The 13,366-nt window shown below is 44.1% G+C and overlaps 1 protein-coding gene across 9 annotated transcripts in view; it reads right to left on the reverse strand.

Moving 5' to 3' along the window:
* Arpp21 (cAMP regulated phosphoprotein 21) overlaps nucleotides 1-13,366 on the reverse strand; it is a 117,863-nt gene that overhangs the window by 64,151 nt on the left and 40,346 nt on the right. For all 9 annotated transcript variants that reach the window (XM_032910865.1, XM_032910863.1, XM_032910864.1 and 6 more), the window contains 2 exons: nucleotides 11,657-11,886; nucleotides 5,684-5,917 (listed from right to left, as the gene is read on the reverse strand). In XM_032910865.1, coding sequence (XP_032766756.1) covers nucleotides 5,684-5,917; nucleotides 11,657-11,886 — 464 coding nt within the window. The remainder of the gene's footprint in view (nucleotides 1-5,683; nucleotides 5,918-11,656; nucleotides 11,887-13,366) is intronic.

Consider the following 13,366-nt stretch of genomic DNA (forward strand, 5'->3'; position numbering starts at 1 on the left):
CAAAAGCTGTAGGAGCAGGCTCAGTGGGCCACAGCGTGCATGCTGATGTCAGAAACAAGCTGGGGTCCCCTTAGTTCAAAGCAGAGGCAGAGAAAGAGAATTGGGTGTAAAATACACATTTCCTTTCAAAAATGTGTTAGCTGAAGAAAGTTTTCCACGGTCCACATCAACATACCTGCTGTTATTTCAATAATGGGTCATTATTGAATATTTGCACAAAGCACAAAGCACAAAGATGAGCTTAACTAACTCTGGGGCAGTGAGGTGGGTAAGCAGGTAAAACCTCTTGCCGCCAAGCCTGATGACTTGAGTTCAACCCCAGGATCCCCACAGTGGAGGGAGAAAACTGAGTTCCACACGATGTCCCCTGACTTCCATAGGCAGAGTCTGGCATGGTTGTATCCCCCCAGAAAGGGTTATAAAATAAAACATAACGGAAAATGTCCCCTCCCACCAGTTTATAAATATCTTAGTAGCACGGAAACGCCCACAAGGACAGTCACATAAGAAATACGATAGCCATAAGCTCCTAACACCAAAGCTCGTCTGCTTCCTACTTGAGAGAATGGTAAGGGAAGGGGGAGGGGTTTCTCTGCTTACAGGAAGAAGGGTCAGGTTGACAAAGCGAGCAACAGGCAAGGATTAACTCTGCCCTTGAAGGACATCTTGTCAGACAGTGCAGCAACATTTCCAGACACACTTGAGAACAGTGTGGAAGCATCGGATAAACAGACGCTGGGAATCCTGGTCAAAGTCTAGAGTTGAAGAGGCCCAGCAGGAGCACTTGACAGAGAAGTTCTGAGAGGCCCCTCAGCGTAAGGGCCTCAAATTCTGCGCCTTGCACAGTCTTGGATTTGCGCAAGGTGAAGAGAAGGCCCTGTGACTATACGGTGTGCAGGGGCATCGGCTGGAGTTGGGCTGACTGTTGACACATCTAGGTTGCAATAAAATTCCTACCAAAGCTACCCAAAGGAGCCTGTGATTCGGGTCGGCTGAAGGAAGAGCGTTAGGAAAAGTCTAGACTTGCTTTGCAGACAGGACAGCATTGGAAAGACAAACAACAAACAAGCAACTTTGACTACTTACTCATTTAGGTTATTTCCTCCTGAAAATAACCAGGAGGAATCAAACGGAGCTTGAATGTGACTGAGTGAGAGACAAGTTGGTGGCCAAGACAAAATTCAAACATCTGGGGGCTGAGGAGAAGGCTCAGTGGGGAAGAGTCCTTGCTGAACAAGCATGAGGACCTGAGTGTGAATCTCCACCACCCATGCAAAAAGCTGGTGTGGTTACCTGCTTCCCTGTCACATCCGTGCTTTAGCATGCAAGACAGGATTGCTACAGCTTGCTGGGTGTCAGCCTAAACACAGGTTCAGAGACAGACTCTGTCTCAAGGGAAAAAAGTGGAGCGCGATAGGTCAGGACATCTGACATCCCCCTCTGGCTTCTGTCTGCCCATGAGTCAATATACCACACACACACATACCACACACACGTACACACCATTTTATACTCCCATGTACACATGAAATTCATAATCATGGCCGACCCGGGGAGCTACAGGAACACACAGGAAGGTTCTCAGTACACCCTATGTTTAGGGCATAGCAAGAGGTAAGCCCACTGTCCACGAAAAAGATGTTTCACTCCTTGTTCCATGCAGTAGACACATGAGTGGGACACGCATGTTCATGTACTACACATCCTTTAACAAATCGGACAACAACTTGTAGGAGTCAGGTCTCTCCCTTCAGATGAGTACCAACCATAGAACTAAGATGCTCAACCTTAGAGCAGGCACCTTAACCCACTGACCCAACCTTGCAAGCTCAGTCAATTGCAAATTCATACATGGAGCCCATTCTCAAGCATATGACATTGGGTGGGAAATCACTGTGCTGTCTAGATAAACATATGGGATGGTTGGTAGATATTTATTCACCAGTAACTGAAGTCTGTCATTCATTCTAGGAAATCCCAGTTTTTCCCCAGTTATTTAAAATCCACCAAGGGAATGGGAAAGAAGGTATTAAGTCTCGAATCCAGGACAAACTGTTAACTGAAGTGCCTACTTAACACATCAAGATTTGGCTGCAGGTTCTCCCAGCATCCCTCAGTCACTAGCTGTTAAAGAGTAAGGCTGGCATACCATGCCCCCTACTCTTAACTTCTTCAGCCCAGGGGCTGGGCTATGCTGCCCCCATTTTCTGTCCCCTTTATAATTCAGACATTTTGTTATCTAGCCTTTTCCTCTACTCTTTAATCTCCTGGCTCTCTCCTCTCCCCTCCCTCCTCTCCTCACATGGTCCAGGTCAGGATCAGGTTCACTTTGGACTCTTCCAAATGTCCCTGCCTCTGGCTGTGCTCTCCTTCATCTGACAATAAAGCTTCTTCCACAATATGCCTAGGAATAGTCATGTCCTTCCTTCCTTCCTTCCTTCCTTCCTTCCTTCCTTTCCTTTCCTGCCTTCCTTTCCCTCCTCCCTTTCCTTTCCTTCCTTCTTTTCCTTTCCTTTCCTTCCTTCTTTTCCTTTCCTTCTTTTCCTTTCTTTTCTTTCCTTCCTTTTTTTCTTTCTTTCCTTTCTCTTTTTTTTCTTTCTTTCTTTTTCTTTTCTTTCTTTCTTTCTTTCTTTCTTTCTTTCCTTCTTTCTCTCTTTCAATAGTCAGGTACCATTGTTGCTTAACATGAAAGTATTTGTGCCCTGTGATTGGCATGGTATGAGGAATGATTTCTCACCCATGGTGTCAGCAGTAAAGAATGGATTCCAGCAGAGGTTACATAAGAATCACAAGGTATGTGTCACCTATGTACTTACCATGTACACATACACACACCCCTGACAGGTGTATAGTGTGTGTTACTTACTATAACATATCCCTCTTATGGTTTTATCTTTAATAGTTTTCAGTGTGTGTACGCGTGTGTGTGTGTGTATGTGTGTGTGTGTATGTCTGTGTGTATGTATGTATGTATGTATGTATGTATGTATGTATGTATGTATTTTTGCCAGAGATGACAGATCTCATGGAGGAGGGTTTCTGGGTGTTTGTGAGCAACCTGACTTGGACAGTGGGAACCAAATGCAGATTCTCTTCAAGAGCAGTACTTGTTCCTATCCACTGACCCATCTCTCTTCCCAGCATGTATATATTTTCAATAAATGATACTAAAGTCACTCTAAAAAATATATATTTTCATGTGTATATAGATTGTGTATATGTGTATCTGAATTTTTGCATGTATGTGGGTACAGGTGTCTGTGTGTGAGCACATGCACACATGTACATGCATGTGTGAATGGGTACAACTTCATGACTGTCACGGTGTTTGTGCATGACTGTGACTATATTGATGTCTTGAGCATTCCTCAATGGCTTGCCACATTATTCATTATCTCTCAGTTGAACCCAAAGCTCTACAAATTGGCTAGTCTTGCTATTCAGTATGTTCTAGGGATCTCCTGTTTCCACTTCCCCAAGTCTCAAATTATTGACTAACTCTCATGCCTAGCAGGCATTTACAGGCTTCCTGGAGTCCTCACTCCTGTCTTCAGGCTAATCCAGCTCGTGCTCTAACCACTTAGCCATCCACCTAGCCAGGAAATGTAGCTTCTCACCTCTCATGGCACAGCCATATTATAAAATACAATAACCATGGTATTTATGAGAGATAGTTCCATGCCTAGCATGTGTCAAAGCAGACAAAGGTCTGTAGAGGGATCACTCAGCAGTGCCTTCCCTCTAGTTGAGAGCCTTTCTCAAAGGAGATATTTTGATAACAGCCTCAAGTGACTCCATCCAATGAATGAGAATCAGGACTTGGCACTAGCAGAATTCTATTTCTTTGCTAAATGAGTTAGATTGCATATAATAATATATATACACACATATCCAAAGCCACACTATCATTACTAACGATACTCTACAAAACATACTTTTGTGCCTTTTTAAGAACACTCTGGAATTCTGCTTAAAACAAATCAAACAAATGAATGTTCCGTGCCGGCTCCTTTCTGCAAGTCCTCTATTCACTCAACAGCAAAGCTTTTATACTGACAATCAAATCACCCTCTGTCAGGGTCCAGAATAGTGGGTATGATACTGGTCTCCTTTATGAAGCTTGCAATAATTCCAATAAAACCCAAGCCATTCAGAAAATGCTTTTTAGAAGTACCTAGTCTTAGGCTTTCAAGTGGTTTTCGGTAAAATGATTATGGTTTCTGTTCTCTCAAACTTATGGTACTTTGAGAATGTCTCCATCAAATCCCATGCTCTGAGAATGGGCCATATGCTTTATGGGAACAGGCAGTTACTTCAGGAACTACTTTGCCATAGTTTCCATGTTGCACCAGGGACCCTAATTGCCAGTAGCACTCCCCATGTGAGCAGATCCAGTCAATCACTCTGTGAGAGGTTCAGCTGCTCCTCTATGTTCAAGTGTAGATAATTGAAATAATGTTCTACATACCAGAGCTAAATTTCAGACTCCTTTCCAGAGAATTCCATTCTTTCCAGTCCCTAGTAACAAGCTCTGAATGCTAAGCATGTCAGCACAGCTCTAAGAATATTCTGGACTCTCTACTCTCTGTGGTGGTGGTGGGGGCTTTGGTCTGTTTCTTAGGGAGACTGCTACACTTCAGCCAGAAGAGTCTCCTTATCTTCTGAGATTCTAGACAATGATGACAAAGAGGAAGGGGCCAAGGCAGACCTCCTTAAATACTCTCTTCAGTTTATCTGTGGAGGCTGGAACCTCAATGGCCTTGGTTCTTTGTTGATAAAATGGGAGTTACCTATCCAATAGGGAAATTGGCTCATCATGGAATGAACCATAATTATGGACAGGGCAGTTTCCCAGCCCTACTACAAGCAGGTTGGGTCTATTATCCCCACAAGGGGCTATTTAATGCTTGTCATTATTCTCTTTACTTGTGTGGGTTCTTCTTATTCTGCAGGGGCTGGGTGAATCGCATAATCTTCTATAATTAGGGACCTGGGGTCCAGTAATCCAAGGGATTCCTTACATTCCTGAACTGTGTTTGAGTGAAAAATACTTCAGATGTAATGCAGGCTCACTGAGCATCAAGTGAGAGAAGCATAAGTTTGATTAGTATGTCCCAGCTCAGGACAAGGCTGACCCGCATCTTAGGTCCTCATAAGAGGATAAAACTCTCCATGGCCAAGAAAAAAAAAGGGGGGAATAAATGAAGAGGATGCTGCCTCAGCTGTTGCCTGATGTCCTCTCCCTCCTCCTTCCCTTCCTCCTCCCTCTCCTCCCTCCTCCTCTCCCTCCTCCTCCCCCCCTCCTCTTTCTCTCCATCCTCCCCCTCCTCTCCCTCTTACTCCCCTTCCTCCCCACCTCTTTCTTTTCCTCTTCTCCATTTTCAGGGCTGGAAATTAAAACCAAGACCTTAGTCATGCCAAGCAAGTAATTTACCATGGGGCTTCGGCCCTAACTCTTTGAGAAAGTGTGACTCCTGGGTAGTATCTGATCTATACAAATGTTGACCCATTTACATACATAGCTGTAAATCTAGACTCCCCCCAAAGTCACCACAATGTAGTCCTCATACTCTGTCTCCTACCCAAGTAGGTTTTCAGAAAACTCGATAGTGAATTTTACTTATCAAAGAGAAGAACACCCCTTTAATAGCTTGTGTTTCTGGCAGAGCAGGTGAGTACTGACCTGTGTGTGGATTAAGAAGGATGCTTCCAGGTGGGATGCCAGTCGCGCTTTCAAGTGGGAGGAGGATGTAGCTGGTGCTGCTGGGAGGAACCTGGCCCCCCATTCCATTCTCTGAATAGGCCATACAGCCAGGAGAGCCAGCTGCCACACTAGAGGTCAGGGCTGTGCTCTGCAGAGGCGGGTGGGTGCGGGACAGTGATCCTGAGGAGCCTGCACTGCTGGAAGACTCAGAACCTGGCAGAAAGATGGGCGTCAGTAGAGGATGTGGCATACAGAGAAGTAGAGAGACAATAGCTAGACATCAGAACGCGGACTCTTTCACACGGGTACATTGGGCAGTTTGCGGTGTGCGCTGAAGGATGAGGTTAGCCAATGTCCTTTCCACATTTCGAACTTATATTTCTGGAAATCTTTGCTTCTTGTTCATGCGTTCCATTTTTTCTAAGAGGGAATTATAAACAACCATTCCTTCAGCTTGTGCGTACACACTCTAGGAGATAAACTGGTAAATGGGATTTCCAGGCAATGAACTCAGGACCGGCAAATGCCCATCTCTTGAGTAATTAGTGCTACGATAAATACTTCTCTTAATGAGACTTCTCTTAACGAGACAGACTGATAGGAAACAGGAAGTGGGTGGAGAATAAAGAGATGGTCACTCAAGTTGTCCTAAGATACAGTGCCCTGTGTATGCTCTTGAAGCTCCATTCTTCAGACCTCTATACAGCTAAATTTGAAGGGAATGGATACAAACTGCTGTTTATCCCCTCTCTGAGTAGAGGGCTGGACCATTTCTATTGAGAACATAGCGCTATATGAGTGGGAATTATTTTTATGATGATGGAGAGTGCATCCAGAGTCTCGTATGTGCTTAGAAAGAACTGTAGCACAAACCTGGAGCCACAAGTTACATACATACGTACATACATACATACCATTTACTAGAGGGAGGGGATAACTTAGGAGAACACATAAAGAACTGAGAGCTGAGGACAAACAACTATATCTGGATCTAACATTTTCCCAACCTTCTGACTGGGGCAACTTTGAACATCACAGAAATATTAGTCTAGGCTCCCAACCTGCAGTCCACACATCCCATTTAGCCATGCTATTCACGTGGCAGCCAGGTAGTGTCACCACCTGACTAAGTTTGGCCAAGCTCTAGAAGATGCTAGAAAGTAATCAAAGTTCCTTCCCAAGGGGGACATAACAGCTTCCAGTGAGTAAAAGAGAGCAAAGACATCAGGACAGCAGACAGAGAAACTCATTGTACCCTCAAGGGGGAATTGGGAGCAGGGGGTAAGTGAGGGGGAAATCATAAAGCAAAGCAAAATGTAGAACTAGGAAGGACAGAGCAGAAGGGGAAAGCATAGGAGGAAGGGGCCTCAGTTCCAGTCAGCCTCTAACACACCTCATCTCTCCAGGTAGTATCTGTTGCCTCAATCCCAGAACTCCCTTCTAGTCATCCAGACTGACTGGAAGCAAGAGGGGGAAGAAGGCTTAATTCTCCATACTGGACCACATTTTGAACAGACTTCTCTTTCTCTCCAGTTTTCAGTCTGTCTTTGTCTTTAAGAGAGAAATCCCAATTTCTCCCTATTTTGTAGCCCTTCTGCCTTTCTTAGACTTGAGAGCCATTTTCCTAAGACAATTATTATAAGAGGCAAACCGGACACATTGGTCTGTTTTGAAGTATTTGACTTGGAACTAAGGTACTTAAAAACCTGAAGAAGTAGAACAAAAAGATAGAGGAGGAGGAGGAAAAACATGGAGAGAAGGAAGAGGACAATGTAGAAGAAAGAGGGGACAGAGGAAGAGAGAACGGAGGAAGAGAAGAGCGAGAGAGGAAGAGGAGGAGGAAGATAAATGGGAGGCAGAAGGAATGTGGTGCTGCAGCAGCTCAATAGACAAAGACAGACAGACAGACAGGCAGACACAGACAACACACTTCTACTTCCCCCGCCATATCCAACTGGTAGAACAGCAGCACTACTCTATAAAATTTAAAACTCTTTAGTTCCATCATATTATTTTGTTCACTACAATAGCTTTATTGACATATACTTTATGTACCATAAAATTCCATCTTCTCTAGTGAGGGATCTGTCAGGTTTTAGCATATCCCTGAAGCAGAGCAGGCACCATTACTGTCCTGTCTTAGAACATTCTCATTTCCCCTAAAGGAAGTCAGTAGAATATAGCAGTGCTAGACACTTCCAAATCCTGATTCTAACTCTATACAATGTCTGATCTAAAACCCGCCTTTATAGATTGTCTGTTTGGAATACTTTTCATAAATATAATTGTAAAATATGTGTAGATAACGTCGTTGATGTAGCCAGAATAGAGTTCAAGGCTCGCCCACGCTGTATTATGCATCAGACCTTCCTTCCTCTTTTCATTCAGCTCCACTGAGGTCGGAACTCGAAGAAGCTGTGCTTATCTACATAAGCCCTACACAAGGTTAGGGTCCTCAACATTCCATCAGGGTGAGGGAGAAGCTCATGAGGCCCCTCCCCTCCTTGAGGACCTGTAGGCAGTTAATGCTTACCTTGGGGGGTGGGGGCTCATATTTCCTAGTGGTGTAAGCCCTGGTAAGTTACCTGTATTTCAGTGAACGGACCCCACTCATGCTCAGGTAAGTAGTCCCAATTCAATGGAGTAGGGTGCAAAAAGAAAATCATGACATGAAGTTAAGAGGGGAGAAGCTTATTGGGAAGAAAAAGGGGTTTACTAGGAGGGAAGGGCAGAAAGACAGAGGCTAAGGGAGGGACAGTCAAAGCACCTTATGAATGTGCATGAAAATGTGAAGGAATGAACAAATAAGTAAAAGTGTTCTATCCAGTACTGATCTGTACGCAAACCTTCCAATCAAGGGGCAAGTGACTGTAGGCAAGGGCAGTTCCTCAGTTAGCACCAATCAGTAATCGCAGTACTGAGGGACAGTTTCCTCACAGTGACCAATGTCCCTCTGTCACCACGGAACCCCTCTCCAGTCATCTCAAGACACAGAAGCCTTACTTCTTAGTTAATAACTCTACAAATTATTTCTGGATTCAGCGGGTCAGAGTTCAGCAGTGTGATCTAAAACCTCCAAAATGTATTAGGAGAACACCCAGGCTGTTACTTGGAGTAACCAACACGAAGAGGATGAGGCCATGGGAAGATGGGGTATGACACATTAGAGTTAGAAAATTAAAAACAGGGCATTGAGATTCGTCTCAGACTATCAAAAACAATCCTCGGAGGTTGGCATGGAGTCAGACCGAGGGGAAGATGAGTTACATCTAGAAAATGAAACCATGCACTCACTCAAGTTATGAAAACGAAAGGATGGCTTATGTCTCTGGAGAGGTTATTTTCAGAGGATGTAGATGGATGCCTCAACAGCTAGGCGCCTGGAAACTTCTAGAAAGGCAAATTGCCATGCTCCATTTGACATCTACTGACTTAAAAGCCTTGGAGAAGGCAAAATGTGATGTCACTTGACTTCCCGCTTCAGATGATGCTGGGAGCATTGCTGTGGGGAGCATTCCATGGGGGCGAATGACCAAGCACTAGTCTGAAGCAGAGTCAGGAGGAAGTGTGGGCTTATTGCCCAGCCACATTGCCAATCCCAAGGGGACAACCAGTCTGAAGCAGAAAGACCACCACAAGACTGCTCCCAAGATCAGTACGACAGCATCCTCAACCTCAGTAGACTTGGGCTGGGCTGCTGGCAAACTGCTCAAGAGACCACATGTATACACTCGGTGTTGAGCGTTAAACGGATTTAAGAGAGCATCTCCAACATGGAAAAAGTCTCACGGTTACCCAGTTAGAGCCAGAACCTCCACAGGAAGGAGAACAGCTTGAACACCTCATTTCAGAAAACACATTTGGCTTCTGAAAGACTTTAAAAGTTTTCAACTTTACCATGCCAATTAGAAAATAAATCAGAAATCCGTTCTGATGCTCATGACAGCCAAACTGGCAGGTTTACTTCATAAAACCGCCTTGGGGAGGTTTAAGATTGTTTTGACATCCTCTCTTGATCTCCTTATAAAAAAAAAAAATCCGTTTCTCCTTTCCATGCCTGTGCCTTGATGAGCTTTCGAAGGCAGCTGCTTGAGCTAAAAGGAAGAAAGAAAATGTCTGAAGCCTTTCAAAATCTCTAATGGTTCTCCAAAGTGAGTGGCGTTTTACCATTCGTCAAGTGTTTTAAATGCTTCCGATGAGCTTTGCTTTGGAAGTGACAGGGGTTTGGTGCATGAAAAACGGTGATTAATTTTAAAATGGTAAGAGCCCTTTTGGGGTGCTGGAATTTTTTTTTAAGTGCACCATTTAAGGTACTTGGTTTCAGCATCTTAAGAACTGAAATTGTTTAACCTTTCTTAGTTTACAAGAGTTCAAGTGTACCGCCTCGGCTCGTGTGGATTTCAGATGCTGTGATAGTGCGATACAAGAGCAATTAATTAGAGTCGGAATCAAGAGCTTAACAGCGAGTGAACAGATCTCTCAGGAAGAGGGCACCCACCCACCTGCGCTCTCCAAGGAGCTCTGTGGTGTGTATATTGCGAAGTCTCTGGATAAACGTTATTAATTTGCCTGCTATGTAGGAAAACATGAGATAATTTCTTAGGAGGAATTTGTCAACAATGTGATTACGCGAAACTATCAGCGTAATGGACCTGGTTTTGGGCAAACCCCTTCTCTCCTTCTTCAGCAGGGGTCTGGAAAGCGTTCAATGCAGGGCGAAGATATCTCAGCTTCAAGTGGGGCTCTCCATGCTCTGCCTAAGCCTTCCACTCCTGAACCCCAGTCCTGACACCCAGGGCTTTAAGTCTCAGCGATAGTTAAAGTGACAGTGCCCTGCCTCTGGCTCCACCCTCCCCCTTTTTCTCAGGGTAAAAATCAGCATCTGGTACCATTGCTCAGACTCTGTCCATTACCCTGTCAACACACGGAATCCCAACATCTTGGAGCTCACTAAGTAGCTAGGCTGGCTGGTTAAAGGGACCAGCACATGCCACCAGCCCCACCCTTTCTTGGGCTAATTCTAGTCCTTGTGCTTGCAGAGGAGCAATTCACAGATGGAGTCAACCTCCCCCACTGAGAGCGATTGTAGATTCTAAAGCCATGGTGCTGGTGAAACTTCTAGGTGTGTTGTCACCACTTTCTAAGCATCGAGCATGTTCCTTAAGCTGTCTAGCTGAAAATATCACTATTTCTCCAGAGGGGGGATGAAGCAGAAATCATAAAGAAACAAAGAAGTGACCTTCACTTCCCAGTGAAGTTTGGAAACACCAAACACTTCAGAGATTGGCCTTCCTCATCTGCAAATCAGGGATACAAACATTTCATGGCCTCGATAAACGTAAGTGTGCACTGATTGGACCCTTGCAACATGCCAGCTACATGCAAACTGGTCTGCATATATTGAGATGTTTTGTCTTCCTAAGAACCATTAAATGTGGAGATATTAGCATTTCTATATCTCAGACGAGGAAATAGGCACATATAATTGAAATAATAACAGGTTCAGGAGCAGAGGAACAGTGCACTCACACAGGAACTAAATCTATTACCCTTATAATGACCTTACGAGGCAGCTACCGAGAGTATGTCATAGCATTACATTTAAAAGCAGTCACTAACTTTTGTTAAATAATCATCATCTGTAGTTACTAAGGTAATCACCTTTATTTTAAAAATTCTATCATTTAAACTTTAAGTAAGTAAACCGGGTTCATAAAACATCTGATAGCATCTATTTCACCAGGAAGGAAACTAAGGAGAAAGAAGTGTAAGGATGAGCTTCAAGGGTGTGGCTAGCTAGTAATCCACTTAAATAATGCCTACTGACTCCTTAAATGGAACAGGATGACTATTCCTGCCATTAGTTAATTCAAAGTCAAGAGAGACAGAGAGGATATGGCCTGGTTAGAATCCAGGAAGCGCCAGGGCCGGGACCCTTTCAGTAATACCTACCTGTTTTGGACAGTTTCCCAGCACTCCTAGTACTGGATGTGCTGTCGCCCCTGGTCAGCACCGTGATGCCCCCAAAACTTGCAGTCTTGGTCATGGTGGGCTTCAGATTGCGGTTGGAGCTGTCAGAATCTGTGCTGCTCCAGGCTCGCTGGTGGTCTGGCCACCTGAGCTCAGTCTCTGAGCTGCTCTGCCGGCTCCCGGAAGTTCTTCCTGAGCTGTCTCGGTGAGCCCTGCACCGCCGTCAGAAAGATTCATTGGGACAGAGTTACCCCTCATGACACCGGTGGGTGGGCAAAGGAGCCCTTCAGAGAATAGTCACCTCTACTCTTCTCTTTGACCATTTTAACACCCTCACCCCTCCCCCTCCAACAGGGTTACGAATACCTGGATGACGTAAAGACACGTAACATATGACACATGGCACACATTATACATGGGAAATCCAAACCTAGAGACACCATGATCCCTCTGCCAGTGAAGGAGACACAGTTGGAGACAGGTGCGATAAAACATAATCGTTAGCTTCTCTCTCTGTGAGAAAAGTGGGTACACTCTCCTGACTCAAATCAATAATGAATTCATGTTCAGAAGTAATTATCATCTTACATAATTCTAAAAATAATTCTCAGGAAAGAGGTTATTTTTTCCTCCTTTAGCATTAAATAATTTGCCTCGGAAGAAGGCTATTTATTAATTCATCCTCCAACTTCAGGTTCTGTGTGGTAATCTTTGTTCATCAAGAATTTAACAAAAGGGTAATCATGGGACTTCTATATGAACTCACGCTGAGAATCTGTCCTGTGACTTTAACCTCAGTGCTCTAAGGAAACATTTTGCTAATTCTTACCAGGTAGAACCGTTCACAAAAGCATCAGCCTGGCCCTATATGTTGTCCTGAGATTTTCCTAGAACATCAGTGGAAATTTCAAAAAAAAACCAAAAAAAAAAAAACAGAAACCCTTGAAGTGAAAGAATACATAAGAATACATTCATTCAAAATGTATCTAATACAATGGAGGTTACCTAGTGGCTAAAGTTGAATTGGGTTGGGGACAGATCACTTTCAAGGAGTATGGAAGTTTCCATGTGTTTTGTAAGGAAATTTGTAGTTTCATTAGTTCCCAATCTCCTTAAGGAACAAATCTGTGCATATTTACAAAGCTTTTTCCCCCTGCTACTGAAATAATGTGTCATTAGACCTTTTCCGTGGTATAAATGAATGAAGGGGCATTACTCACAGGTAATAAGTGTAACCTCACGTCAGGATGAGATGTGATGTAGTCAATGCATGAATCAAACCTCAACCCCTGATCAAAGCTTTGTTTAGAACCAATCCCTCTAGGTCAATACTGTCCTGTTGGGGAGTGAGGAGTCCACGTAGACCTCTAATGGAAGTACTCCCGGTACCCTGAGCAGAAGCAAAGCCTCTGCCTCAACTCAGGAAACTTTTGTCTGTGTCTGGGAAGATTAAGAAGGGAAGTGGGTTTGAGAACTAGTGAAGGTCAGTAGAGAAGCAAGGGATGTGGTGGGATAGAAAAATCAATGATTAAGAAGCATTTTTCACTAGTCACAATAGATGAAAACACCCCTTATCAAAGTTTCCTTATGATATCTATTGTCAGAACCTTGGGGAAAGATGGTTTCAGAAGGAACGAGCACCTGAGAGGAGACCTGATATGGGAAGGAGGTATGCGTGCCAGTGGCCAGGTG

The sequence above is a fragment of the Rattus rattus genome, chromosome 8, assembly GCF_011064425.1.
Source record: "Rattus rattus isolate New Zealand chromosome 8, Rrattus_CSIRO_v1, whole genome shotgun sequence".
NCBI classification, from domain to species: domain Eukaryota; kingdom Metazoa; phylum Chordata; class Mammalia; order Rodentia; family Muridae; genus Rattus; species Rattus rattus.